Below are 27,988 nucleotides of genomic sequence, written 5' to 3' on the forward strand. Positions count from 1 at the left end.
ATGTCGTCAAAATTAACAGTCCTGTTCATCTTAGCTGTTGTATCATGTAAGTAGCACCAGTCTCAGTAAACTTATCCTCAGTACTTTTCGTTACACTCCACTATTGAGTCTAACAAAAACTTATGGGAGGTCGCGTCAGGTAACCTTTGAGATTGACCAATCAGAACACAGCTTACCAAAGTGCACATTCGCACATACCTTTTGTACTTTTTATCTCGAAAAGGTTCGTACCCGAACGATTCCGAATGCTATTTAGCGTACGCTCGCTTCCGGGTGATGCACTCCGTACGTGCAACCATGCCAACGGTGAGTAAACAGTCGCCGAAAATAGTTTTTTGGGCAATATTCAAGGATGTTATCTTGCGGAAATATTAGCTAATGGTAACCATGTCAACAGAAACCCCATAGCGTATATACTGCAGGTCAAATAAATGAGTTATATGCTGTTTTTTTTTGTTTGGGAGAGATTCGTGTTAGTGGCCTGAATATTTTGAAAGTCCCTCCGATCCCTAAATAGTAGCTGCTGTCTGATTGGTTAAATCTATTTAACCGTTTCGCGTTTGATTGGACGGTCATTGGTCGCTCAAAGGTTACCTGACGCAACCTTCTACTAGGTTTTGTTAAACTCAGTGATGGAGTGTAACGAAATACACTGAGAATAAGTTTACTTAGACCGTAAGTGGCATGGTTGTTGTATTAACTAAGTAGCATATACATATAACACATTTTTTTTCAGCTTTAGAGACAGTTCAGCTCATATTTGCATATACTGCGCAGCAAAAATGACGCAATTTTCGAAAATGTGAAATCTCATAAAAGCAAGAGTTCATGTTTATGTCTTCTATTCAAAAGCTCGTCAAAACATCTTGAGTTGTTATTCTTATATATTTAATTCGTAACTTTCGCATTATAGTTTATTCCATGGATGCAATAGAATGGTATAATTAAGAGCGCTTTAATATTTCATCACAGTGGTGTACCTATTGGTGAGCATCATGTGTCATTGTTGCCATTGTTTAGTAGCACATTTCAGGTATTGAAAAATAAGGTTTCAGCCTGAGAGGGTTTGCCAAAAACGCAGCCAAGGTTCATGTGAAGCATTCTATCCACTCATAACATGCCTTATCGTTCGAGGGTATACACCTGTTAAAATTTGCTGCATCCATACACATTAACATGGTGAGGAGAAGATTATATTGTTTCATGCAAATCTGCATGACGTTTGTCAACCATGACCATGCGCAACATGGTTCTTGGTCTGAGGCTACGAAATATCATCATACGTCCTAATCTGACCCACGAACATCTAAGGCAACGGCTGCAATGGTGTTGTGCTCGACCGCGCAGATCCACTGGTCCGAGGAAACTGGGTTCCTGCTTACTGTTACAGACTGTTGTCGTGAGGATGGAGCCACAGTAACACTAACGCTGTTTATGTGCTGAGGAACATTCACTCTGTTCCATTTGTCGGAGGTTCATTTTCCACACCGTTCCCATGCTGTGGGAAAGACCCTGCATGATAATGCTATTGAGACTCTCTCTGCCAGAAGCCCTGACCTGTGTCCCATCGAGGACATTGGGGAGAGCCTTGACTGCATGAAAGGGTACCTCTTGTAAAATATGGTTGAACTGGAGACAGCAGTGCATGAGGCATGGCGACAATTACCTCCAGAAGCTATCCACAGGCTCACTGGTGACCCGAGAAGAATGATGAAAACTGTCATCCAGGCACGTTTCATAGCGTCCCACAACGACTAAAGCAAAGATTCAGCTTTAGACAAACGGAGAAGTCGCGAACCCAAGCTTGTCGAATCCCACGTTGTGTCACAATTACATTCCAATGTCATTTTATGGTTGTTTTAATCGTGAAGTGTGAAATGGTATCGATTTCATCCAATGTCTTGAACTCCGTGTGTTTGATACAGAGTTAATAACGTAATGTCAATGGATCAATATGTAACATCCTTCTACTTAACGATACATTTCGTTGATCATTCTCTTTCCATCTTGTAGAAGCTTCTTGTGTTATTAATTAACAAATTTCTGCCGTGCATAAAAGCCTTTTCTTGCTGTCCCAAAAGTTTAAAATCTATATTGCAGACATTCCACTTACATACAGGAAAACAGGGCAAAAACACTTCGAAGAACATGACAAAATATCTTCACGTTGTCGTGTAAAAATATGCAGCATTGCATATTTTGGGGGTTTTAAAGAACCGGTTCATTATTAATGTATTAAACACATCCATTCGGTTTTTTATTGCCAAAACTATATTTGTCATATTTGGTACAATCATACAGTTACACATCAAAGTCACCTTGTACAATCATCACCTTGCATTCCCATATCACATATTATAATCACCTTTCTATATTGCCATGTTCCATAGTACAATCAGCTGCCTATATTCCCGTGTTACATAGTACAACCATCATCACCATGTATTGCCACGTTACATTGTACAATCTTCACCATGTATTGTCATATTTGTTTTGTACAATCATCATTGTGTATTGCCATGTTACATACAACAATCATAAAAGACGACAATGCTTGTAGTAAGAGGCGACTAAATGCATCGGGTGGCATCGGTTCCCAATTACGCAGATCGATACTCATGTTGTTGATCATTGGATTGTCAGGTCCAGACTCGATTATTTGCAGACCGCCGCCATATAACTGGAATATTGCTGGGTTCAGCGTAAAACTAAACCTACTCACCCATGTCACTTAGCAAATATACACAACCATATTACTGCAATACATGTATATATCACGTATAGTTCAGACATGAGAATGGCACTGAAAACATAGGACTTTAGACACGAGGGTGTTAAGACTGAAATAGAAGTACCATTGTACATTCACAGACATACACGTTTGTTTTGATATCACATCCTATTTATACATCGGCCATATGTGAGCCTGTTGTCAAATAACCTCTGTGGATTTACCTCCCTTAGTTATGCCAGGAACCGTTGAACCATATTCATTTTGTACTTGACTCACATGTGAAAGTGATGAAACTAAATTATGTTCAAAGTGAATTTCAGCTTCACCAACTCACTCATTCTCGTTCTCGCCACAGGCGTTCAAAGTGACAGTCTGACAGGCAAACAGTTCTACATCTATAATGACAACAGAAGATGGAACGAAGCTAGAAAAATATGCGAGGACGAAGGGGGACGCCTAGCCCAGATAGACAACCAGCAAACACTGGACGCTCTCCTTGCCTATGCTGGCACTAACCACTGGAAGGACAACATGTACGGCAATAAACCCATTTTTGATGAACTACAGTGGAAGCTGTCAAAACCGGTACCTGTCCAATCCAGCAAGTTGTCCACACCGGCATAAAATCTCAGTCCCAACTGTGACTTGTACATTTATCATCAGCTCTACAATCCGGTCCATTGTGTAAACCATTATTGTTTCTTCAGTCCCAATGAGTTCCGTTTTAGAGAGCTTCCACTGTACACGACTTTTGATTAGCCTTCCCCTACTTGTTAAGTGCAGCACATAGGATGCATACCTTTATAATTATAATTAGTACAGTCTTCCTGTCAACATCTTTGAAATATCTTGTGAAATATATTAGTGATTAATGTTGATTTCTCTGTTGATAAAGCAGAAACTGTTCATTCCTTGAATCACATAGGTTTGTAGGGCAAAGCACCAGCGTCAAATATTTTATTCTGTTACTGACGGGGTCAACACATAATACAAAGGACTGGGTCTAGCAACGTCAACACACCTAGTTCGTTTCAGGTCGAAATCATCAATGCTCAATGTACATACCCCATTAAAGTTATGCATGCATATCACGATTTACCCACAGCATCAGATCACAAGAATCGAAGCAGTACTTTGGCAGCCAGTGTCTTTGGAAGCTTTAAAAATCTTGATTTATTGATTCCCAGCCAAAATCAGTGGTAAGCATCTGTACCGCTAACTTGCCAATTTATTTGGTTCAGTTGCACACAAACGACATGGAATTAAACATGCTGAATCGGACTATATCCCTTTCACGTTTATATAGCGTTTTGATCCCGTCAGTGACAGAAATATACCGTGATGCCAGTGTTTTGCTTCACAAACTCCTGTGCCTAGAATACGCGTTCAGGCGGATGGGCTGTCTCTATATTTTTCCACGATTATAGACGATTCTTTTCAAATAATATCACTGGAAATATGCTATTCAGTAGTAAATCAAACAAGTTATTCGCGACAAGTTAAACGTATTCTCCCTTGCGGTACAAACGGGCAAAGCTATGTGCTCGCAAACACACGGATATATGGATGAAGTTACAGTGAGGACATTGCATGAAGATAGTCAGGCCACTCGCTGTTGTACTGCCGTCCATCAGTGTCGTATTCGTTGGCCTGTTACAAGGTCAAGGAATCCAGAAGGACACCATCGGTCTCTTTTGAGGGATAATTGTTGAGTTTGTTTAGGGATTCTTTGTGTTTGTTTCAAATGTTAATCATTTTTATATCATGAGTGTTCCAAACATAACTCTGCAGACCGAGTTGAACGATTAATTTTCTAAACATAGTGCATGTACGAGTTGCAGAGGGCTATGAATACAAAATCTGTTCTTCTAACAACTTTTAGACACATATACCGTTTTGTGTATCTTTAACCCTAGGGTATCACATTTCTGGATTGGGTTGAACCGTGATGACACAGCACACAATCTACGTTGGGATCACTGTGAGAGTGTCGATTCTTCATCCTTTACGTTCTGGAAAGACTCTTCCCAGGACAACACCAAACTGTGTGTGTATGCTGAAAAGGACAAATTGGGGTGGATCAGTGAAGTCTGTGATAGTAGCAGTTATCAGTACCTGTGTCAGAAGGACGCTGGTAAGTAACCGGAAACCAGGGCTCCACGACGTAAGGTTGTTACATTACAATAACATGAATTTTAGATATTGACAGTGACAAAGACAATGTTAATAGTGACCAAGATCTTTTATAGATAAATTTTCTTTTAATTCTTTGACACGCAACGTTTTTGGGTCATTTCATCCCCCTTCATCAGCTACAAAAAGAAGATAAGATTTATTCATAAAAGATCTTGGTCATATGTATCAACTTCTAAATGTCGCTAAAAGACATACTGTTAATAGTGTTCACGTAGCCTCAGACGTGGGAACCCTGGGGTAAAACCGATCTCACAACTTTTGGTTTGCACTTCGCATTGTCGAGCATACATATACACTAACGCCAGTGGAAACATTATCCTACTACCTCTATGAATTACTGAAAAACTATCAACGATGTAGTAGAGGCCATACGGTCACAAGAAAGCTAATTCACGCCAATCACGAAAAGGCATTCTCAAATGCTATTTAGGTGAAATGCATATTTTTCGGGAGATTTAAATTGTCCACTTATCGCCATGCCGAAATAAACCAATAACAGTGATTTAGAGTCACCATTTTTCAAATATACAAACAAGAAACAACTGGTGAAGAGTGTGTGAAATTGTAAAAGAACATTCCCATGATCTCAGTATTTTGAAACATTTTCTGATGATTTTCTTGATATTGTGAATAAGGACTAACGCTCTTTTAACTAATGTACTGGTGGGAACGAGCATATTGCCATTCGAAAGTAGAAGGTTATGAACGAATGTTGCTCCTTTATGTTTGCTGGTTCTAGGTCCCTGTACATACACAGAGTTCAGTGGGACGTGTACCGGATCCGGCCATGACAAGATTTCTCATGTTCCTCTTGAGAATGTCACTCAGTGTGAAGACTTGTGTAGCAACACACTACAAGATGAGCTAGCATGCTGGATGTACAGTTACGACAGCCACAACTGTACGCTGTACTTCGACAAGAACCCGTGGGCATGTTCAAAACCTTCAGCTAACTCTACTGCCAAGACACGGGTCTGCTTCACATGTATGTATTTATCATTGGTAATTTCGTTACATCCTCGTCTGATTCGAACTGTTTTACATCCCATCTTGACCACATGACCTCGTGCCTTTGCGATGGTTAAAGATTAAAATCAAAATAATTAAATTAAAAAATAAATTTGAGATAACCCCTGATTCGAAATACTCCACAGGTATTGTACTGTTGACTAATATGAGTCGGAATTCATCTCAAAGTTCTGTACTATGTCTTTTGTTGTTTTTTTAAAGTCATCTTTTCTCTTCGCCTGCGATTTTGACGTGGTATGTTGTTTCTGGAAACAGTAAATTTTTGTACCTGGCTTCGTTAGAGCCTCGATCGGTTTAGCATACGTTTGAGTAACCTAGTTTTACTGGTCCCACCATACATCCAGTACAGTAATAAATGGACATGGCCAGTACACGATTATGTTTTGAGTAAAACGTGATTTTGTCCAATATGTTTGTGTATAAAAAAAGGAAACAGATAGAGTGATAGGGCAAAGGGTGAAAATTTGTATAAAAATTCAACTGATCAGTTACAATATTCTTTCGAAACAGTGAGTAGGTATATTGTTCGAAAAGTATTATTATGCCGATGCTTCTGCCCAAATAAAGCCACATGAGTTGACATAACCAATCTGTGACGTAAAACACTGTTTATCGTATTGACCCATGGATTGATATACCCGGGCTCGACGATCAAACATAAAACACAGAAAGTGCATCAACACATTGCCTCTTGTACCAGTGAACAACTCATGAAGTTTTTCATAAAACCACATGCTCATGAGTATTTTCATTGTGTTCCCACAGTTGAAACACGGACTTCGTCGTCAAGCTACACCAGCTCTGAACAGAAACCAATCATCAACTGCGACTTGTACACAACACAAGCTACGACTACCACCATGGCAACTACCACCACAGTTATCCCACTAGTTGGTTCATCTATCGCTACCAACACTTCTACTATGGATGCTATTTTACCCGGAGTTACTAATTCATCGGAAAATACCACATCTCTTTCTAACAACACAGAGGCAACAAACAATCGTGGTCCAACAAATACTTCAAACAGTGACAGTATCGCGGCTTCCACAACATCGTATACGACAATGGAGGCTCCCATGTCATCGGCAAAAGATCCGTACATCCCCAGTGCATATTTCACCATGACAACACATCCAACTAACCCAGGCACAGAAGGTACAACAACGGCAACTAGTCCTACTACCCCGGCAACTGCAAGTATGACCAAGGCAACCATTTCTACATCCCTGGTCACAACACGTATCACTAAGGCAACTGATTCCATTACTGTGACTGCTGCAAGTATCACCATGGAAACTACAGAGACTTACCCAGCAAGCAAGCTTACAGGTAGACCACATCCTACTACTGCAGGAAGCATTGAACCCACCACTGCACAAATTGTAATAACTATACCCACAGCATCCTCTCAAACGACAACTTTTTCAGTAACCACCATGACGACTTTTGATGGAGGTAAGCACAGATCCTATCAGTAAGAGTTACAAGTATAGGGTTATTTAATGTTACGTCATTATGTAAGCGGTAATCTGTTATGGTTTTACGCCGCTTTCAACAATATCTCAGCAATATCACGACTGACGACGCCAGAAATGGGCTTCACACATTGTACCCATGTTGAGAATCTAACCTGGGTCTTCAGCGTGACGAGCGTTGGTTTAACCACTAGGCTACACAACCACCCTTCTTTCACCTAAAATGCTTCTCATTGTCTTACAACGATGTGACAAAAATAATAATATCACATGTACAATATGTTTTCAGACTCTTCTAGAGGCAAAGACACATGTCCATGTTTGGTATGCGTTGAAACTAAAACTATGTTCGAGAAACAACGCTTTGTTGACGCCATTGTACTACTTCTGAAATTAGACAAGTCGAAACTGTCAGCAACCAGGAGGAAAAGGAAGTCAGAACCAGACGACAGACCTTCCGCACAGGCCATTGGCTACTCCGGAATAATCTTAATCGTCATCACATTCAGTTTCTTTGTCGTCAATGATCTGATGCGACTTTGTCAGTTTTGGTCGGGCAAAAGGTACAACACACAAATTGCTGATGAGGAACAAAATTGAGTGACTGTGTAAATTATGTCCTACAATCCTGATGGTGTTAAATATTTCCCGAGCAAAGTATGAAAATTATGGCATGACATTTTAGAAAATATTTGGTGTAATGTTAATGTGTAATAAGAAATCACTGCTGAAGGATGAGTCACATGTACAGTTCTGACTATATATTGCACGTGTATAGACTCTAACGTAAGTAATTGTGCATGACATGAAACTGCATACTAGAATGTTATTTGAAAATAGTAAAAACAGAACCCTAAATACAAATGAAGCAAAGCACTCGTATGAATTTTGATGTCACATAAAGCTCGTGACACGTGCTTGTGCACTGTAAACTGCCTCACTTCGCCTGGTAATGAAAGTTGAGAACATGAAGAACGATTGCTTATTCTCTTACATCTGAATGTTGCGGAAAACAATTTATTTTAACGTAAGCTGCGCTTACGTCATGCTACGGCATACAGAAGATGAGAATGTCCGCGACGTGGAGATGCTAGAAACTGGAAAGGCCGTAAATGAAGTGTCCAGACATTTTTGGGTTTCCCCGATCGAGCACGCTTGGGATGAAATGGTTACGTCAAGCCCAGAATCAGTCATGGACGTTACTGAATTGAGACACGCGTTGGTTCAAACATAGAACAACATTACCCAAACTTTCTTCAACCGCTTAATGTCGTCTGTGCCTCAAGTCTGGCGTCAAGTCTGGATCACCGCCAAAGGTGGTCACACACGGTACTGAATTTGTGAACCGACTTTTGCCACCACATTTCTTCAAGGGCGTTTCACGATGCCTGTTGTCAACATCTCGATATTATCCTTTCTACAGTCTGCCAGTCATTCAGGAAAACAAGTCCTGTTATCATATTTTAGCATTTTAAAAATGCAAAACAGCAAATGATGTACAGTTACCGTATTATTGTTGTCAGACTTGTTGTTCCTGGTATTTGACTCGAAGTGCATAGATTCATAAATATAATATTATATTCTGTCGATACGTAAAGATTCTGCTGGAGTGAAGGAATTCAACATTAAACTGAGATTTTCAGGTCTCAGAACAAGCAGCACCCAGCATGGCCGATCCTTTATCAAAGGGTGGATGTTCTGGAAGGTGTATTCGGCAATTCTTTGCCGCTGGCCTTGGTCCATCTTCGGAGGTTCCAGCATTGTTCCACCTAACACGTTGACATATATGGCTTGAGAGAGTTTAAACTGCTGATGATATTTAGTTATGAAAGTGTAACATGTGCGAGCTCAAATGAGTATGATGATCAGATGGGCACCATCCGCTGACATCACACACAATTTAAATTTACAATGCTTAAAATTAATTTATTGTGATCGGCTTTGATAAAAGGATCCAGGACTGTGAGCTGTAAATGTATTAGAGGTATTAGAGTTTTTGATACTGTGGACCACACGATACTGTTAGACTCTTGAACAGGAACCGGAAAAGAAACTCTACGCTTGTATGGTTAAAGTCATATGCATGACCATTCGCTGTATGACAGTTTAACGAGTCAGATCATATGTGACGGCTGATAAAGTAAGACTGTTTCGCTGACACTGGATGCTTGAATTTAGCACTGAAATCCATAAATGTAATTTATTGTGATCGGCTCTGATAAAATTATCAGAACAGCATAGGTTTCCAAACCAGGTTTCTGTTCAGCGATTGCTGAATCTAGCACCGTGAAGATGGGGGGATATTTGATCAACAACAGGACATAAAAAACAACGTGGCTTTTCTGTGCTGAACAGATGATTAGACACATCTGGCGAAGATTCACAAGAGCCCGATTTTTCCTTTCTTTTAAACTACTGTATTATTGCTGATTTGCTAACATAAATTTACCGACTACAAGGAAATCAGAATACAATGGCCAGGATTATATTTAGGCATTTACCTCAGCACTTCTGGGGAGACTCTAGTTGCTTCATGTTTGGATCAAGACCAATCATATTTAGTAATTGTAACACTTTTTTGAATTGTATATTCTCATTGTAACGTCGTTGTGCATAGATTATGCCAATTCATGTTAATTTTATGGGCATAACGCCTTTCACCTTTTGAAATATGTATTGTTGTCTGAGCTAAGATGTATCCCACTCAGGCAATGGTTTCGTGTGAGTCAGTCGGGTGCACTTCGCAATCATATCAAAGACTGTTGTATTGTGTACCATGTATCATGACTAATGTATTATGTATCTTGTGTAATGAATCTGTGTCGTATGCATCTAATGCTCTTCACATAACGGTAATTCTATAACGTATTGTAGGAATGTTCTACTTACTGTAAACATGTCTGATAACTTTTGATTAATACACGATTCTGTTGGTGTATACAAGAATGTGGATCCCTTCAGTCAGCTGTCATGTTACTTCTTCTTCTTTCTCCATGTTCTTATCGAATCTATTTTTCATATGTTGTTTGGTACTCTTTCTGTGTATAATGAGTTCAACGTACTCAGGAGAGCCGTTTGACTCACAAGTGGCGAAAAACGAGGTTTGGACTTTCCTTGCTATTGTATCAGTCGGGCACGACTATTCCAAGCTGCCGGATCTACACATTGTCTCTGAGTGTCCGGCTATATGTAACTTTGACTGGAAGCCAGATGAATGGGTGCTGCAGAGATGTTTCCTTTGTGAGACTGCCACAGCTGGCACGATGACATGGACAGCGCGATATAGACACCGGGCCAGTTTTGATAAGATTTGTTTATTTTTGCCATTAAAATAAAATACATATGGCCAATAGTTATGCACTATGATAACGTAATTTGAATTTGTACATTAAGAAATTATTGGCTGGTTGGTTTAGTGTTTAACGCCGTGCTTAGCAATATTCCAGCTATATGACGGCGGTCAGTAAATAAGTGCTTCCGGACCAGACAACCCAGTGATCGACAGTATGTGCATCGATATACACGATGAGGATGCTATGCCACATGATAGCCATGACGACACGATCCCGTTACTCTCCATTTACGACGAATATGGGTTACTGAACAGCAATTCTAACACTTGACTTAATGAGTCCATCAAAAACATTATTTAGGAAACTAAATAAAGGTATTTTCCCAAACGCGAAAATGCATATATAAAGTCCAAAAGCTGTAGATGCACACATTCATACACGCATGTTGCTTTTGAAGTGAACAATACTTGAATACAACACTGACGCCCAGTAATCTCACTTCATATCTTAGAGTAGTATATATTGTTCAAACTCTACAATGGACCCATTGAGATGAAATAATGTTGTGAGCTTCTTCAGCCATTAGAAACTTGTGTCGTATGTTAATAGGTGCCATCGATTTGAGTTTAATTAGCAGTACAAAGTCTGAGAAGGGATTGTTGCAAGGTTTCAGAAGGCGCTCCTTCCAGCGTAAGATTTTGAGACATTTCACTGTGTAGCCGACTTTATTCAGTTCTGAGTTCTTGTGTAGTGGTATTACAATGAACATTGTTGAATTCGTTGGCAAGTGACATTAAAGCTTTTATGTTTTGGCATGGCATTACATCTCGTTACATCACAAAATATCCTCGGACAACTGATCAATGAAAGAGAAGTCGTAAGAATATATAATTCAAATTTGGCTGTAAAGATGATTCCAGTAATTAAATAGGTATATCCCTTACTGACTCTTTTTGTAAATATGTACTTCTGTTTTGATCAAACTCTTTCAAAAATGCATGATATCAGTAAAATTATTAGTGAGTCCCAAGTGGGTATTAGAGCATATTATTCTACAATTGATCACATATTTTACCTCCCAGCTTGAATTCAGAAGCATTCTTGTATAAAGAAGGATTTTTGATTACTCCAAAGCCTTCGACACTAAAAACATGATGGTCTGCTTCAATTCTTCCCTGAAGCTGGTATATCTGGTTATTTCTTGTAACAAAAATGTATCAGATTTGTGCCATCGTGTGTCAGCGGGTTTGTCTGAATGTTTTTCTTGTAATAGTGGTACCCGTCAGGGTTGTGTTTTTAGTCTACAAATATTTATATCTTCACAACAAGTAGTATACTTTAACAGAAATGGGGGGTGGGGGGGGGTGATTCGGGTGTTACCGTTTCCACAGAATTTAATCATGTATGTTGACTTATATTTGTTCATGTTGTTTCAGCAGGAAAAGAGCCATGTTTTTAGAAATGTTATATTTTCACTGATCTGTCAACTAATCTTAAAGACTAAGATTATTGCTTATGGTAATGGCGGGCATCAGGAAGATTGTGAAAAATGTTGTTTTTTTAAGTTCAACACACTGAATGTAAATATATAGGACTTGTATTTACACCCAGACTTGGCATGACCTGTTTCTTAGACGAATAATACATTATGTACATCTGTAAATATCACTAGAAGAAAATTGGGTAGTGTCAGTTGTAAAGATTTTGTGATTTGAATGTATGATTTCACCTGTCTTGTGTTCTGGAGCTGACGTTTGAGACATCAATTATTGTAAATTCATAGAGTGTGTGCAAATTAAAGCTTGTAGGCATTTTGTGAAAGTTTGTGCATCTACTTGTAATAATGTGGTAGACTGCCTTTACAAGTTTTAAGGTTATTAAATAATGGTGCCATGCATTGTATGCACCAGCAAATACACCCTCAAAAGACTGGTACGAATTGCTGAAAGCATTATTTGATGTTGGACGTTAACTGTGGGCAACTAATGTTAAAATAATGGGTTTGTCTATGGATGGGTCAGTCAGGATATTGGAAATTATTTCATAATTTTAGGTTTCTGTCCACACAAAAAAGACGGATACTTAAATTCAATTCTACAGTACTTCTACTGTGTTTTCACTAAAACTGTGCATATAACTATACACTAGAATCAGTATGAAACCATTTTAGATGTGACAAAATACTAAGTCACACATTTGTTTCAATTTGAGATCTTAAATTTCAAAATTGAGATGTGGATTTTATTTTTAAATTTAGCTATACACACGGGAAGATATGACATACTGCTTCTTATGAAAGATTTTGCTTATTTTGTTAATCAAAATGGCTGTATGCGTCTCTATGCGAGTGTTTTTTCGATGTTCCATATAAACATATTGTGAAATGTTTTAGTCAACCTCCAAGGGTAAACGACTTAATAAATATCATGCCAAAGTTGACTTGATGAAGAATATTAGTTTATGATTATATTACATGTGTGTACATACTAGAATTACGAGAACATTTTTGTAAATTCATATGCAAAACATTCATTCATGTGACCACTTGACTGTATTTTGCGCCAGTTGCCTCTAATTAAAAACTCTGTCTGCCTAAACGAGAAGCGACACAATCCTTCCCATGTTTGTAAGAAATCTTTTGTACAAGTCTCATTCTTATTAAACTCAGATGTTACATCTGCACGACGGCGGTCTCTAAAGGATCGTGTCTGGAGCAGCCAATCTTTGACTGGCATTATCAGATACGGTGATAGAGCATGTGTTATGAATCAAATAGTTATTTCTGGAATGCGGTCCCATTGGTGGTAGTCGCCATAACATATGCAATGGCTAATCAATAAGTCACCTGAAAACGTTGGGAACGGATGGTCAAAATATGACATTGCAGCGGATATCATTTTTGTCACTGATGGATCACATTTGTGTATTTTCTTCCTCATTGTTGGTATGAACCTGTATCCCCATGGATACAGTCTTGAAAACAAAGGCATTTGATGAACAGAGCTGTAATAAAATATGCCTCAACTGGGCATCAATAATGACTTCATTAGTACAGTAGAAGAATAAGACGGAATGGAGAGTATATGCCCGGTATTTCTTTGCATTGTATAACAAAAAAGTTGAAAGTGCTCTATTTTCACTTGATTCTAACAAGTAAAACTGGCTCGGTCTAAGTTCCTCAAAATTTACACCGGGAACTTAATGTACAGCTTCAGAATCCATAGTCACTGTCAACCTGACCAGTGATAATAAAGAGGAACGCTTCCACAAACAGGCCTATGTGACGTCATGTCACGAGAGAGAGACAGAGAGGCAGAGAGAGAGAGAGTTTTTTTTATTTCCTCCAGTCGATCATCCGGAAATCAAGCATATTATATACATGTAAATACAAGAAAGGGGCAACGTTACAATGTTGATGTAGATGTATATACAATGATTGATTTTAGTCGAGATGGTTACCTAAAGCTACAGTTTACATATGACCAAGGATTTACATTAGTATACAATTCATGTATACAAGAAACATCCGAGGATGGACATACATCATTATACATCAGCAGAGACCAATCACTGAAACACTGTAGGACGTGTCGTCTTTTTGGGTTAATGTATAAGGGAAACTTTAAAATAAATGTTTCCCATGCTCAACATTATCATTAAAGACAGTTTCACTTCCAAATAGAAAAGAGAGCATATCGGGTTCATCATGTGATTCAAAGGCAACACAGTTTACACAGAAACAATGTCAATCATAAGCGCTAAAAATCGTTTCTCTCAATACTTAGCTGCAGGGTCTGTGCATTTTCACCGTATGGAAAAAACATTGGCTTTGGTACTCTCCTTTATTACCTATAATGGAAGCAGGACATAGGGTGAAGCCGCATCACACGCGGAGGGATATGTAGAGAAACCTCTGTATTAATTTTGTCGTATTTTAGATCGAAAACTGATACGGGTAATAAAAAGAATACCCCTTCGTAGTAATGCGTTATTTCCCGTCACTCGTTAGTTATTGTCCAATTAATCCTGATAGCCACAGCATGGCCAACAAACCCATACCTCTGTTTTTTGTATCAATCAAGATATTCATTGTGTGACATTTATGATTCCTATTGGTTACCCCGTTGGTCGTATCTGTCATCATATCAAGTCCAAGGCAATGTTGTGTTCTTTCTATCTGTCCATTGTTTTCTCTCTGACGTCTCCTTGTTGCCATTAAATATATATGTGTTCAGATATCTGCTGATCGATAGTCCGGCCATACCGACTACTTGTGAGCCAGGAGCAAGGTGTGATGGTGGTATGTAACGGGCCGAGGTTCCGATGGAACTCCACGCGTCTCACTTATGGTTGAGCTAGTAATTTCACCCACTGCTGTCATGTTGTTTAACATCACCAATACAAGAATTCTCGGACTCGACGTTGTATTTGTCTAAATTCTCAGCTATTTTCCATGTTGTTATATTTTCGGTGAAAATACGCAAATATATCTTGGATATTTATCAACACATGTTCCATGGATAAATCAATGATTTGTTCCGCATGTTTGTCGTGCGTGTGTACAACGGCGTACAACGTTGAATATATTTTGTCAGAAATAAATTCGGTCCTTTACTCAGACTACAAGAAAAAGCAACTCCTCTGCGTTTTGGAATCAACATGATATTGATTCTGCAGATGCCATATACTGTCTGTGTCCATAGAGACCTTCTACGAATTCCTCTACTCTCTCTCTCCCACCTTTTTACCCACCCCCCACCCCCCACCCCTATCCCATTCTCTTACACCATCGACAATAAATTGTAATCCCAATTGGCAGGAGGCTGTTCATGGTAGTTTATTCTACGTCTGAATAGCAGCTGGCGAAGGTTGATATTGTCAGAAATGCAGAAGTCACCTGTGATTATATCTCATGCATATGTGGCAAAACATTGAGCCTTGGCAGCCACATGAAGTTGTATTCATGTTGTGATCTGCCAGATCCGTTTTCTGTAACACGTTCCTGTTATTGACCAACCTGGATGCAATCTGTTCGTAATGGACAGTGGAATTGTAGGTATTTTAAATATTTGGGTCTATTTCCGGAAACTATTCTTTTCATAATCAGGCATCAGTTCCCTTGTTCGCTAATTTGAAGAACATGCGGCCTTTGTCTGACTCATCAAAGTCTATTTCTGGTTTGCCAAATGTTTCGAAGCAATATCAAGAACTATACTCTCCAGTCGATACTGAGGGCTTTTGGTGTCTGCAGATCCACCCATTAGCAACAGACCCGTAAAGGCGCCATGGGATACCGAAAGTCGACGTTGACTGTGTTTGCGGTTAGACATAATATAGTAAACTATGCCCAAGGCAGGAAAGTGACGTCACATAGCATTGCTTTTTGCACTTTGTTCTATTTACCTTTCTATAGACTGCATCTAATCCTACCCCAGTGAATGGACCCCGAATAATACGCTCATCAACCTCCATCAACGTTAAATGAAGATGGCGCCCTTACACCCTCACACCCTCTTCACGCTCAACACCTTATCATTCTTGAGTGAAAATGGTCTTACCACTTTCGAACGCTGGAGGGAAATACTACCTTTACTCTCTCGATTGCTCAATCATCACAACGTATCAGTCCAGAATATTAAAAAGTATATACCCCAACCTCTTCCTTTTTCAAGCTTTTGTAACCGTATCTCCTCATCTAACCTTCTCAACCCGTCCACTGCCTCACGTCCATCATCCTTCTTACCTCAGAATATGCAATGGTCTGTTCCGTAACATCGTCAACCCAAGACAACTCCATTAAGAGTAGTGTATTATCACCTATTTATTGATCGCAGTACATGCAGCCATACAGATGCTAATAGTTTATAGAGATGAGATGATCTCGCCATAGCTCCTCGGAATCTGCTGTAAGTCGCGGATACTTTAAACCTGCACAGCTCTTGTCATATTCCATCAACGGGGAGGAGAGACAGTGAAAGGTAACAAACAATCCTCAGTTATTTTACAGATACTAAAATACAGAAACTGCCAAATGAACAGTATTACGCTTAAGATGGTTCAATCCATAACGAGTACATTTATCTAACCTATCTGTAATAGATGCATTTAACATGTAACATGCCAGCAGCAGAGAACACCCTGTCCCTATTGTCCCCCGAAGTAGATGCATTTGGGGTGAAAATACACGAAATTATGTGTTTGCGAAAAAGGACAATGTTTCCTACTCTACAGTACCCGCCGTTCCCACACTTTGTACTTTACCCGAGCCTCTTGTCTAGAAAAAAAGGACGTGTTCCACACAAACAGAAGGTTGGTGCCTGTGCCATAAAGTGGACTGTTTACTCTATCTGGACAAGAAGAACATTAACCAAGAACTGGTCAGCTCCGTAGCAGTATTTTATGTCCGAGTTGGGTACTTCAGCACTACTTCTCTGTATTCTGGTACAAAGAAATAGGCAATGTTCACACAAGTACAACACGGACGTGATCACACATGTGAGTGAAACAATATCGAGCAATACGATTTTGACCCTCAACCTTTACTGAAAGACAGAAAAGAAAACGCTGACCTGAAGACGGAGGACCTCGGGGGGGCGGGGGGGGGGGGGGGGTTCATGTCTACATGATCCGGTAAGAAGGTGTTAGACTGATCCGTGGCACACTACCGTGTTCCAAGATTTTACATTATAAACAAACCGGTCATAATATGGTATTAGCGTACCTTAGATTTCTTACCCTGATATTTCCAGGATTATACCTCGTCCCAAGAAATCCTCGTATATATAGTGATAACAGGCAGTGGTGGTTCTTAAATCAGACGCCATTGTTTACATACAACCGTCATCTAGCAGACGTATTGTTAAATACAACTAGTAAATCAAGTAAGTCGTGATTCATGTGCACTGAGAAAATACTGTGAAGAACACACATGCGGCCTGCTGAGGATGTAGTATTTGGCATGTAGTTCTACATGGAGGTTTCCAGCTAGTATGTTTTGTGATTTTGATTTTGTTATTGAGGGTTGATGTTGTGATAGGCTTTGTCACAGATATGGTCACGTAGAACTCACAGAGAATCTAGTTAGGACACTTAGCCCAGGTGTTCTTTAATTCGGGTTTTGAGCGCTCACGATAATTCATCTGCATAGGCGTGTCCACAGTTGCCCGAGGTATGGTAATGTAAAAACAAACTTTGTTTCTAAGCCTGTATGTACATCACTACTCAATGTTTATGCTAAACTCGACCTAAGGTCCCACAGCTCACAGTGACGTGCATACAGGTCTGTGACTATCCGGTTTGGTTTTCAAACAGCTCTGTGTTTCAGATAGCTTGTCTTAGATTGCTTCCTCTGGATTCTCCCTTTGACGAGAGGCGTATGATGTTCTCAAGCACCACCAGGACCAACTAGTTCAGAACATGTTCTGATTCCTCCCATAAAGCCTGATGGTGTGTGTCCAACTTTTGTCTGTGACATTTTGCACGAGATGTACTTTGTAACCATGGTAACGTAAATATTTCTGGCCATAAATAGCAACCACATTCCTCCTCAAGAAGTATATATTTACAATATTTTCCTCTGTTTCCAGCAAAAAGAGCGCGTTTACGTCTGTTGTAATGCCACATATCACAAGCCGTTAATGGCATTGGAGTGTGAGGAATTATTTACACTGCAGTAATAGTAAGTAATATGCCAGTAGTTGTGTTATCGCGGTCATGTTGAATATGAGTGGCAACAAACTGAATAAAGCGCCTATATAATTTTCAGTGTTCTAGTAGCCCCCGGTTATCCTCCCGCGGCAGGTCGCAGGTATAAGTGACTGCCGTTGGTTGTTTGTAATCCAAAGGCCGCCCAGAGTCTGACTCCCTTGTTACCCAAAAGAACTCAAATGTGAGGATCTCGTCTACAGTTTTCAGGCCTATAGCAAGACAGTTTCTTTCGTGTAAACCCAATGGGTTGCAAAGCGTTATATTTAGATTGTATGGAGGTCATTTTAGCAACAATTATGTGTAAGCTTTGGCTGTAAAGTTTCGGACTGCAGTTTTGATAAAACTAAGGCAGTGTGTAAGAAGACCAACTATATACCGATTATGAACGCTTATTACTGCAAGACCTCTCTGGTACTGATATCCTATCGTGGCTGAAGGTTGTGAGCAGACTGGACTCTGGTTTACTTTCTGCACAAAGTTCTCAGTAATCAAATTTCAGATTCTCAAAACGTTTACCTAAAAGTTTCAGATTATTTAGGAAAAACATCATCGAGACAAGGCTCAACAAAACTTGAGTTCAATACAACTTTTTCCAGATACTGAATCAAGGTTCTACTGTGAGAAGTAGGCAATCTACATCCTTAGTTTGTATTGACAATGCGGGTCTGCAATCAATAGACATTGTGTTGTGTGCTTGTGAGACACTACCTGACAGAAGAGAGAGAGCAACACAACGTCCTTATCAATCGCTGCTTCACAGTAAGCTTTCAGGGGAAAAAACAAATCATTCCTGAAACAGCTCGTAGGCGTTTTTGAGATGCGATTTGAAGGACTCTTGAAAACATGAAAACATCACTTCATGATCGATGTGGAAATATACGCACCAAAAAAGCCCATAAGAGATTTGGATATATGAAAGTTTACATGTATATCAAACTTAGTGTTTGATTGTTAGATGTCCGACATTGTAATGCTGTTTTGTGCACGTGGAACAATTGCACGGCTCATAAACGCATCGTCGAAAGCTTCATGCACGTGTATGTTAGAAAGCGTGAGGGTGTCATGGAGAAAATGTGGTTTGAAATGTGCATGTGCAGTTTGGATTCGTGAGCATGGACATTGCCCCTGAAAGAATATTGCTATATTGTTAAGCCGTGACTCACTGCTGCAATGGGGAAAGAACTGGTAAAGGGGAATACCTTTTATTGTTTGGTTTCTGACTTACACGTGAGGAGGTCTAAATCTTTTGAGAATTCACTACCTAAAGTTGTGGAACAGTTATCTAGTTTTTTGGGGTTGTTTTTTTTCCACATACTGATCATTCCAGAATGACATGTGTTATCTTATATTAAAGTTAGCAGATCAAATTCGTGAAATGCACTTATGCGTTTCTTTTTTGGTTGAGTATAGATTCCCTACAGCCTTTTACTGATAATGTCGCGAAGGTTCCACGCGGACATCAGCGCGCCACGTCACTTCGTAGATGCAACTGGGTGACGACGGCAATATTATCAATGCACTACGCCATTCTGTATCCTCCATCCGATCTTGAACCGGGTTTTCACGTTGTTTTGTTCGCTATTAATTGATCAAGAGAGATGAGGGATCTCATCAATCAAATCAGTCAATCTATATGCCAGCACTTAATAGGCTACATTATTATTAGAATAGACGTATTATTGTTTTCTTCATTCCTCTAGAGGAGGGTTACACCAGGATTCACGAGACGGCGAGAGAATATACACTTTCAAAATGGGAGAATGCGAAAGAATGTCCAATTGGGAAAATGCGAGAATGTATAGAGTTTCAGAAATGCGAGAATGTATAGAGTTTCAGAAATGCGAGAATGAGATACAATGTACAATTTCAGGATGGCATGGATGCAAGCTTACGAATCTGAGATATATATCTTCCATTCGATCCTAAACCGGTTCATCACGTTGTTTTGTACGCTCGTAATTGATCAGGAAAGATTGTTCTTAGCACCTTAGGGCTTGTCAACGGGTGTAGGCCTCTGCCGTCGCACCCTAACCTCAAGCATTGATGCTTTGAGCATTGCGCAGGCACTGATGGATCTATTCCAGGACTCCATATGATAGTGGAGGTCGATGCCAACGTGTTTTATACTTGATGTGGTTGGTATCTCTTTTCCATATGGAAGAATTCTGTATTTTGGTTCTCAGATTCTTTTGGCAAACGCCATGATGTTACTTTTTGCCGCAAAAAGATACGCCATTGTTCACTGAGCCTGTTTTTAACATATTCACTATTTCTGCATGCTTGAAGCCGCTGGGCTAAGAAGAGTAATATCGGCGCACCTCGTTATTCCGTAGAAACATAGAGGTACGAAAGTACTGTAAATGTTGAAATGTTTCATATTAAATTTCTTAAGTGTCCTACCGGTCAGCTTCTATCAATCCCTAGCTTTGTGGTTTATGGCGAACTGGGTCGTTTCCCTGCGAACAGTACAATCGCTAAAGGATGTCTGACATTTTATTATAACTTAGAGACCAGATATTCCCCGTTTTGGTTATAATCGCGGTTTGGATTTTGGTTCATCTTCAAAATAGACAGATATATTAATCTCCGTAATAATAAGGTATGGATATCTCATATAAATGGTTTTCTAAGCTTTGACTTAATTTATGAATGTGATAACCCTAGCTGCGTTTGTAAACATTGGCTAGTCTCAGTGGCTGAACCAACACTTAAAGGTCATGTCATACAGATATGGAGCGAAGATATTCATTTAAGTAATCATTATAAACTGTTCAAAATGTTCAAAGATCTGCCATCGTTTGGAAAATACCCTCTGTTACCAGAATACGGCTTTCGGCCTATTGTGTCATTGCGGACATCGAACCATCACTGACCAATAGATGGCCCCTGGAAACAAGTATACCAAGAAGAAACAGAAATTGTAATCTTTGTAATTCACCGGCGATAGCTATCTGTTTAAATTTTCGTTTTTGACAACATAAGATCCCGGTATATTCCCGCTTATTACAGTAAATGGCCGAATCTAGCAAAATTGAAACTACTGTTTACCTTAGATGATCATTCAGTTGTTAAGAATATTTCAAGATTTGTAAGAACTCTCAATAACACTAATGAGTGAGTGAGTTTAGTTTTACGTTGCACTCAGCAATATTCAAGCTATATGACGGCGGTCTGTAAATAATCGAGTCTGGACCCCACACTCCAGTGGTCAACAGCATGAGCATCTATCTGCGTAACTGGGGCCGATGAAATGTGTTAACCTATTCTAACCCGAACCTTCACTATAAAAAGATAAACATTCGAATATAGTCAGTGTTCCCAAGTGATCATAACAATTTGTCACTTATATCATGACTTTAAATGTGATCGAAACTGAAGGAACAAATAGCTTTTTAAGTGTAATCCATTTATGCGGACCATTACTACGTTGGCGTGAATTTATTTGGCCCCCAAAAAATTCTCAAAAGTCTGGATATTTTTTCTGCAATATTGACACTCTTTATATATGGATAACTACTTCTTTTATTTCGTGAGTGCGACGTTTCGCTCCATATTTTTGTGCCAATGTCATGCTTGACATGTTGGTATCCATAACGCTTGTCAATATTGTACTTCCCCACTTCCAAAATGCCACTCAAAGCAGTGAATGTTTTTCTTTCACCGCAGTTCTGTAATACCTTTGTTCGCCTTCCCTTTTGTTTTATCTTTCAAACTTGATATTGACTATGATAAGTTGGATGTTATAGTCACCACTGGTATGGCCAACATTTCCAAATGACCGTTTCAAATGTACCTTGAGTCAAAAAAGAAACTTCACAAAATGTAATTTTTGAAAATAATGAATGATGATATATCTATGTATCCGAAATGGGATCCCTATCTTTCGACTCTAGATAAACGTTAGCAAAACCCACTCAAACCCATCCATTCTTCGTGTAAATGACGTCAGTGCCAAATCAGGTTTTGCACGTGCAGTCGATCACCTGATTTTCGCATCGAAGCTTTCTTCATTTGCACGTGATTGCATTGGTCTCAAGAATTAAAAAAACTTTTAGACCATAGTTCTAACGGCACTTTAAATGCCACGATTGTCAAATGTGCAACGTTGGCGTGTTGCAAGCGGGAAGATCATTTACTTACGTCGCAAGAGCAATGGGATGCAGCAGTCGTACTGTGTATGACTTGCGAGGTCGTCTACAACAAACTGGCACCACTTCTGATCGCCCAAGGTCGGGTCGTCCACGTGTGACGTCAAGAGCAAAAGACCATCAAATCGTCCTACGTCACATACGTGACAGATTTCTGCCGGCTACACGAACCAGGGCCGAGATGTTTAGAGGTCGACTATCCTCACAGACCATTCGAAATCGGTTGCGGGGTGCCAATCTCCATTCTCGACGTCAATATTGTGACTTGACATTCTGTATACCCATGTTTAGGAACAGCGGTGTAGCCGAATGGAACTGATTGTGGCACTGTCAGTGTATCGAATACATCACACAGATCTCAGCAATGAAATGATAACAATTTAACATCTTACCATCACTTGTTTTTTAATAGTGCCCCGAAGAAAGGATGTGAAGCTTCTTTTTTGACTCAGTATTTCTTGTAACTGTTATCACCAAGAGAGTAACTGTGTATATTATTTTTACATGGATTTAATAACAGTTGATCCAGATCTACGGACTGACAGAACAGGGTTATTACATGTTAACCTGCCGGCAGGTAGTAGGGATACTGTAGTGAAATACATTCTCTAATTAAACACTTGTCACAAAGGGCAGGCCGTTTGGGTTTGTGCTTGAGGACAGTGTGGTGTAATTTGTGTATTCGCGAAATATCATTAAATGAACTGTCATCTTAGTCCTGTGACGTTTGTGTTCTTTGACATTGATGAAGCTGTTATAAATAGAACCTGGTTATAATGAAGAATGCGACTTCATAGATGGCGGCTACATGTTTTCTGCACAGAGTCATCTTTCGGTGTAGATTATTACATCGTTACGAAGCTACTAGCTACTAGCTATTCGGTATGTTGACGCTACACACGATCGCGTGAATAATATACAGGCCATACTGGATTACCACAACCATGCAGCCTGAACACAACCATGTACCCTGAACACAACCATGTACCCTGAACACAACCATGTACCCTGAACACAACCATGGACCTAACCTCACCCACTCACCAAGCATACTGGATTGTTTTAATCCCCGAATTTCAGCACAATACCCCAGGTACCTGTAACAATGTTCAGGGGTAACCTGAAACTTACATCAGCATGAATTATTGTTCTACAGTGTGTACGGAGCAGCAGAGAAACATACAACAACCTATTAATGTTCTCAGGAACATTCAACATCTAGATCTCACTTTTAAAGAAACACGTTTGACAAGTCAACAACTATTTTTCAAACAATAATTTGTGGTTTTACTCCACTAACAGTGAGTTTCAATTACATTTTCTAAGACATCAATGTTGCTTTTGTTCGTTACCTAGTGTGTTGTAGGACAGGATTTATCTCCTTACATATCATAAAAGAATGGCTTGAATAGCTGGATGCAATTGAATACCTCTTTTGCAGCTGTTATGGATTTCTGATGTAAATACTTCATGAAAAGTGAGAATAATGGCGCGCACACAATGTCCAAGACAATATCAGAGTTTCACCTTTGTCTCGTACAGATGTTTTATCAGAGATGATCACTGTTGGGCAACAAGAGTGAATAGCCAGCAGCAATACACACATCCGTGATACAGAATTAATCAGGACGCTAGTCATCCTCTGTTTGTATTTAGCACAATAACAGAGTATGACATCAGTATCGCAGTCCTTTATGCAGATGAAATGATGTCCATTCGCTGGAATTAATTATGTCATTAAGCCAGTGAATTCTGTTCTGATGCCATATTTGGTATTTATACTAGTGCTTGTAATTGGGTTAAATCAATAAAATATATTTTCAGAAAGTTTGCTTATAAAAGCTGAACTAGGAAATGAAAGTTAGTGATAAAATACACGAGTACACAAACCCATATTGTTTTCATGGCTGGTATATATACCTTTTGGCACCAAGAAAACATACACACATTTTAATGAAAACGTGTTTCTTCCACTTTGATAAAACCCAATGCCTTTGGGTGAGTGATCGAGTGACTTTAGTTTTCGACGCACTCAGCAAATAATCTAATCTTCAGCAGACAGTCCAGGGTGCAACAACATGAACATCGATTTATGCAATTGGGATACGATGACAAGTGTTAACATAGTCAGCGAGCCTGGCCACGCGATCCTTGCGTTAGTCGCCTCTTGGACACTGGACACTGGAGATATTTACGGCACATTCTTAAGTATAGCTCCCAACCTCCTTCATTGAACATCCGTATTTGTGAGTGGGAAGAGATGTTTAGGATGTTCTGGCAGTTAAAATACCCTTCACTAGGTTGCTTCACTCTGCATAGTTTTGCGCAGTCATGAAAATTACCGTGGTAATTTCTCGGTAACAGAGCCATTTTCGAACCGCACCAGATTCTGGTGTCGGCATGTCAAAACTCTGGACGGGTAACCGAACATAATCTCCCTTCAAAGGTTTCATGAAGGATGTGTTCAAAAGTTGTTGTGTTTCTTGATGACGGGGTAGAAACCCTGGTATTATCACTACATGATACTGAATCATTAACACGTGACTATGATATACCCGAAATCGTACAGTTGTTTTGTGAAAGAAATCCACCAAGTGCCTTAACCTTTATCGATTCCTCCTGTGCCTGAAGCTACCGTGTGCAGGTATACATCGAGGAAATGAACTCACATTTAATCTTTTTCATATCATATTCCCTTTTATCAGGAGCATCTTTGTGGTATATTTCTACGGATGGCGTTTTCCTTCATCAGAGGAGCGGATCGCCCAAACGCAATATTTGAATGTGCTGAGCAATTTGTATTAGTATACAATTATACAATTTCAGTGATAGAAATGATGATGGCGGTATGATGATGATATTAAGGGGTTTAACGTCAGTTTTTGGCTTCGACAATCTCGCCGACGCGGTAGGTGGGGATAGTAAGTAATATATAAGGGGTAATAGGTAATAAACCACCATACCCAAATAACTGTGAATTACGGGGTATAAACCTATGTAAAAAGGAAAAGTAAAGAGATTAATTTGAACTACTACAGATGGGGGCTATGTGGAGATATGTGAGTAGAGTGCTGTTATTATAAAGAATTAGAGCAGTCTTGAACAATTGACTTTGTAAAGAGATCATTAGAGACGTGGAGTCATGGCTAAGTGATCTCTGTAACAAGGTTTTTTACTCTGATATACAGTACGGAAATATACAGTATGAACATTATATAAATGAAGATATTGCATGTTCCTGACATACCAGCATGGCAAATATTCAACGTGTGGAATATGTTACGTCTCAGCGAGGTGGACAACAGGTTTCCATGCAGGGTATCGTTATCGTCTCAATGTTAAACGTAAATTAGCAACACATTGGAAATGTGTCTTTGCAGGATGCAATGCCCGATTAAGTACTACAGGTGACCATGTATCTTCAGTTTCCCGACATGCACACCCTCCAGTTGAAGAGCGTGAAAAGTTTAATGTCCTCAGCACACTTAGAAACCGAGTTCAAGAAGACGCAACCCCAGTTCAACAGATATATGAAGTTGGGGAGTTGCAGCTGCAGCCATTCCAGCATTTGTCACCATGAAATCTGCACTATACAGACAAGGAAGGAAGACTCTGTCCCCACTGCCACAGACTCTATCTGACGTCCGATTGGATGGAAATTGGACACAGACAAAAGATGGTCGCCAGTTATTACGTGTGGATGACGGTGATGTGAATAAGATTCTTATATTCGCCATGGATGAGATGCTTGATATTTTAACTGACTCAGAGTGTATTTTCATGGATGGAACTGGCCATGAGTGCCCGAGTTTTTGATTGCAGATATATACAATTCATTGCATGGAGCAAGATTAGATGTTTCCTGTAGCTTATTGTCTCTTACCCACCAAGACGAGAGACACATATTGCTGACTTTTCAATCTTTTAAATGAGATATGTCAACAGAGAATAGGAGTGGAACCATGCCCAACACCAGTGCAGACAGACTTCGAGAGTGCTGCTATTCGTGCAACAGAAGAGGCTTTTCCAGATGCAGATATACGAGGGTGCTTTTTCCACTACACCCAAGCAATCCAGAGGCGAGCAGCAGAGGAGGGTATCTAGAGACTACCAGAACAATCCACATGTTCAAGCCCATGTTCGTCGAGTTTTTGCACTTTCACTCCTACCTACGGATCGAGTCCGAGAGGATTGGATTGAGATCATGGACGACGGCCCTGCAACAGAGAAAATCCAGGCTTTTAATGACTGTGTGACAAGAAATTGGTTAGACTGTGACGCTGTGTTTAAGATAGCAATTTGGAATCACCATGGAACTGTTGGTCCGCGAACAAATAACCATTTGGAAGGCTTCCATAACAAGTTATAATTACGTGTAGGAAAACAACATCTTAACATATATAAATTTGTCAACAACATCAAGAAGGTCGAGGTCAACGAGTCAAGAGAGCTCAGATTGATCTTGGGGCCTCAACCCGTCCTCGCCCATGTGTGTATAGAGAGATGGATTGTCGCCTGAACGCCCTAAGAATCAGCCGGCAGCAGGAACTAAGACACTATGCAGTTTCTTGACGCAGATGGACACTTAGTTGAGTTTAAAATCTGATAAAATTGTAACATCTCTGGCTGTATGCGGTGTACATAAAATCCTGGAATATCCCCAGTTGCTGTATGTAATGTCCATGGAATTCATCATGCAATAAACTCTGGTTCATAAACGCATATTTTGTTTTCTATTCTAAATCTAGTATTCCTAGTTTGTCTTTACAGTTTGTCTTTACAGTTAACAGTTATTGGACTAGTCCATTTATGAGCACAGGGTAATCAGGTGGCAAATTAAGTCTTGTGTTAGCGAAATTGCACTGTAGGCGAAATTGCACTGTAGGCGAAATGCAACTGTAGGCGAAAGGGTACAGTATACGGATTCGTACAATCTCTAGCAGCCCAGAGACGGCTAACCGGATCGGGCTTGCTGACTTGCTTAATACATGCCCTCACTGTTCATGAAATCAATCACTGGATTGTCTTATCCAGACTCGATTGTTTACAGACCACTGTCGTATAGAAGGAATATTGGTGAGGGTGACGGAAACAACAAATAAACACAGTCCGCTAATGTTAGAGCAAGGATACGAACTGTAGATGGGGGCAGATGTAAGATGCCAATCAACCGACCATGCTCAAAGAACCAAGAAATGGAGAGTGTAGAAAAAGGATGAACGCTTCAAATGACGTGATCAATATGGGTTATGTATGCACGATACGCCAAACCTGTGAGCTGCCGAAATGAATGAGTCCCAGTCTGGCTAAGTGAGGGACACTAACACTGGTGGTGCTTGATATCCTGCACATATTATCACAGGTCCCACCCCATCCCCAGCCCTATCCCTCTAAATACCCATG

General features: G+C 39.8%; 1 protein-coding gene across 1 annotated transcript; it reads left to right on the forward strand.

Annotated features, from left to right (window-relative positions):
* On the forward strand, nt 1–26,689 carry LOC137258706 (serine-rich adhesin for platelets-like). Its single transcript, XM_067796397.1, has 8 exons — nt 1–46; nt 3,090–3,267; nt 4,651–4,868; nt 5,670–5,915; nt 6,725–7,291; nt 7,727–8,000; nt 25,412–25,493; nt 26,531–26,689. Exons 1-8 carry the CDS (start codon nt 1–3, stop codon nt 26,687–26,689), a joined length of 1,770 nt encoding a protein of 589 aa, XP_067652498.1.
* The last annotated feature ends 1,299 nt before the right edge of the window (nt 26,690–27,988 follow it).

The sequence above is a fragment of the Haliotis asinina genome, chromosome 12, assembly GCF_037392515.1.
Source record: "Haliotis asinina isolate JCU_RB_2024 chromosome 12, JCU_Hal_asi_v2, whole genome shotgun sequence".
Lineage (NCBI taxonomy): Eukaryota > Metazoa > Mollusca > Gastropoda > Lepetellida > Haliotidae > Haliotis > Haliotis asinina.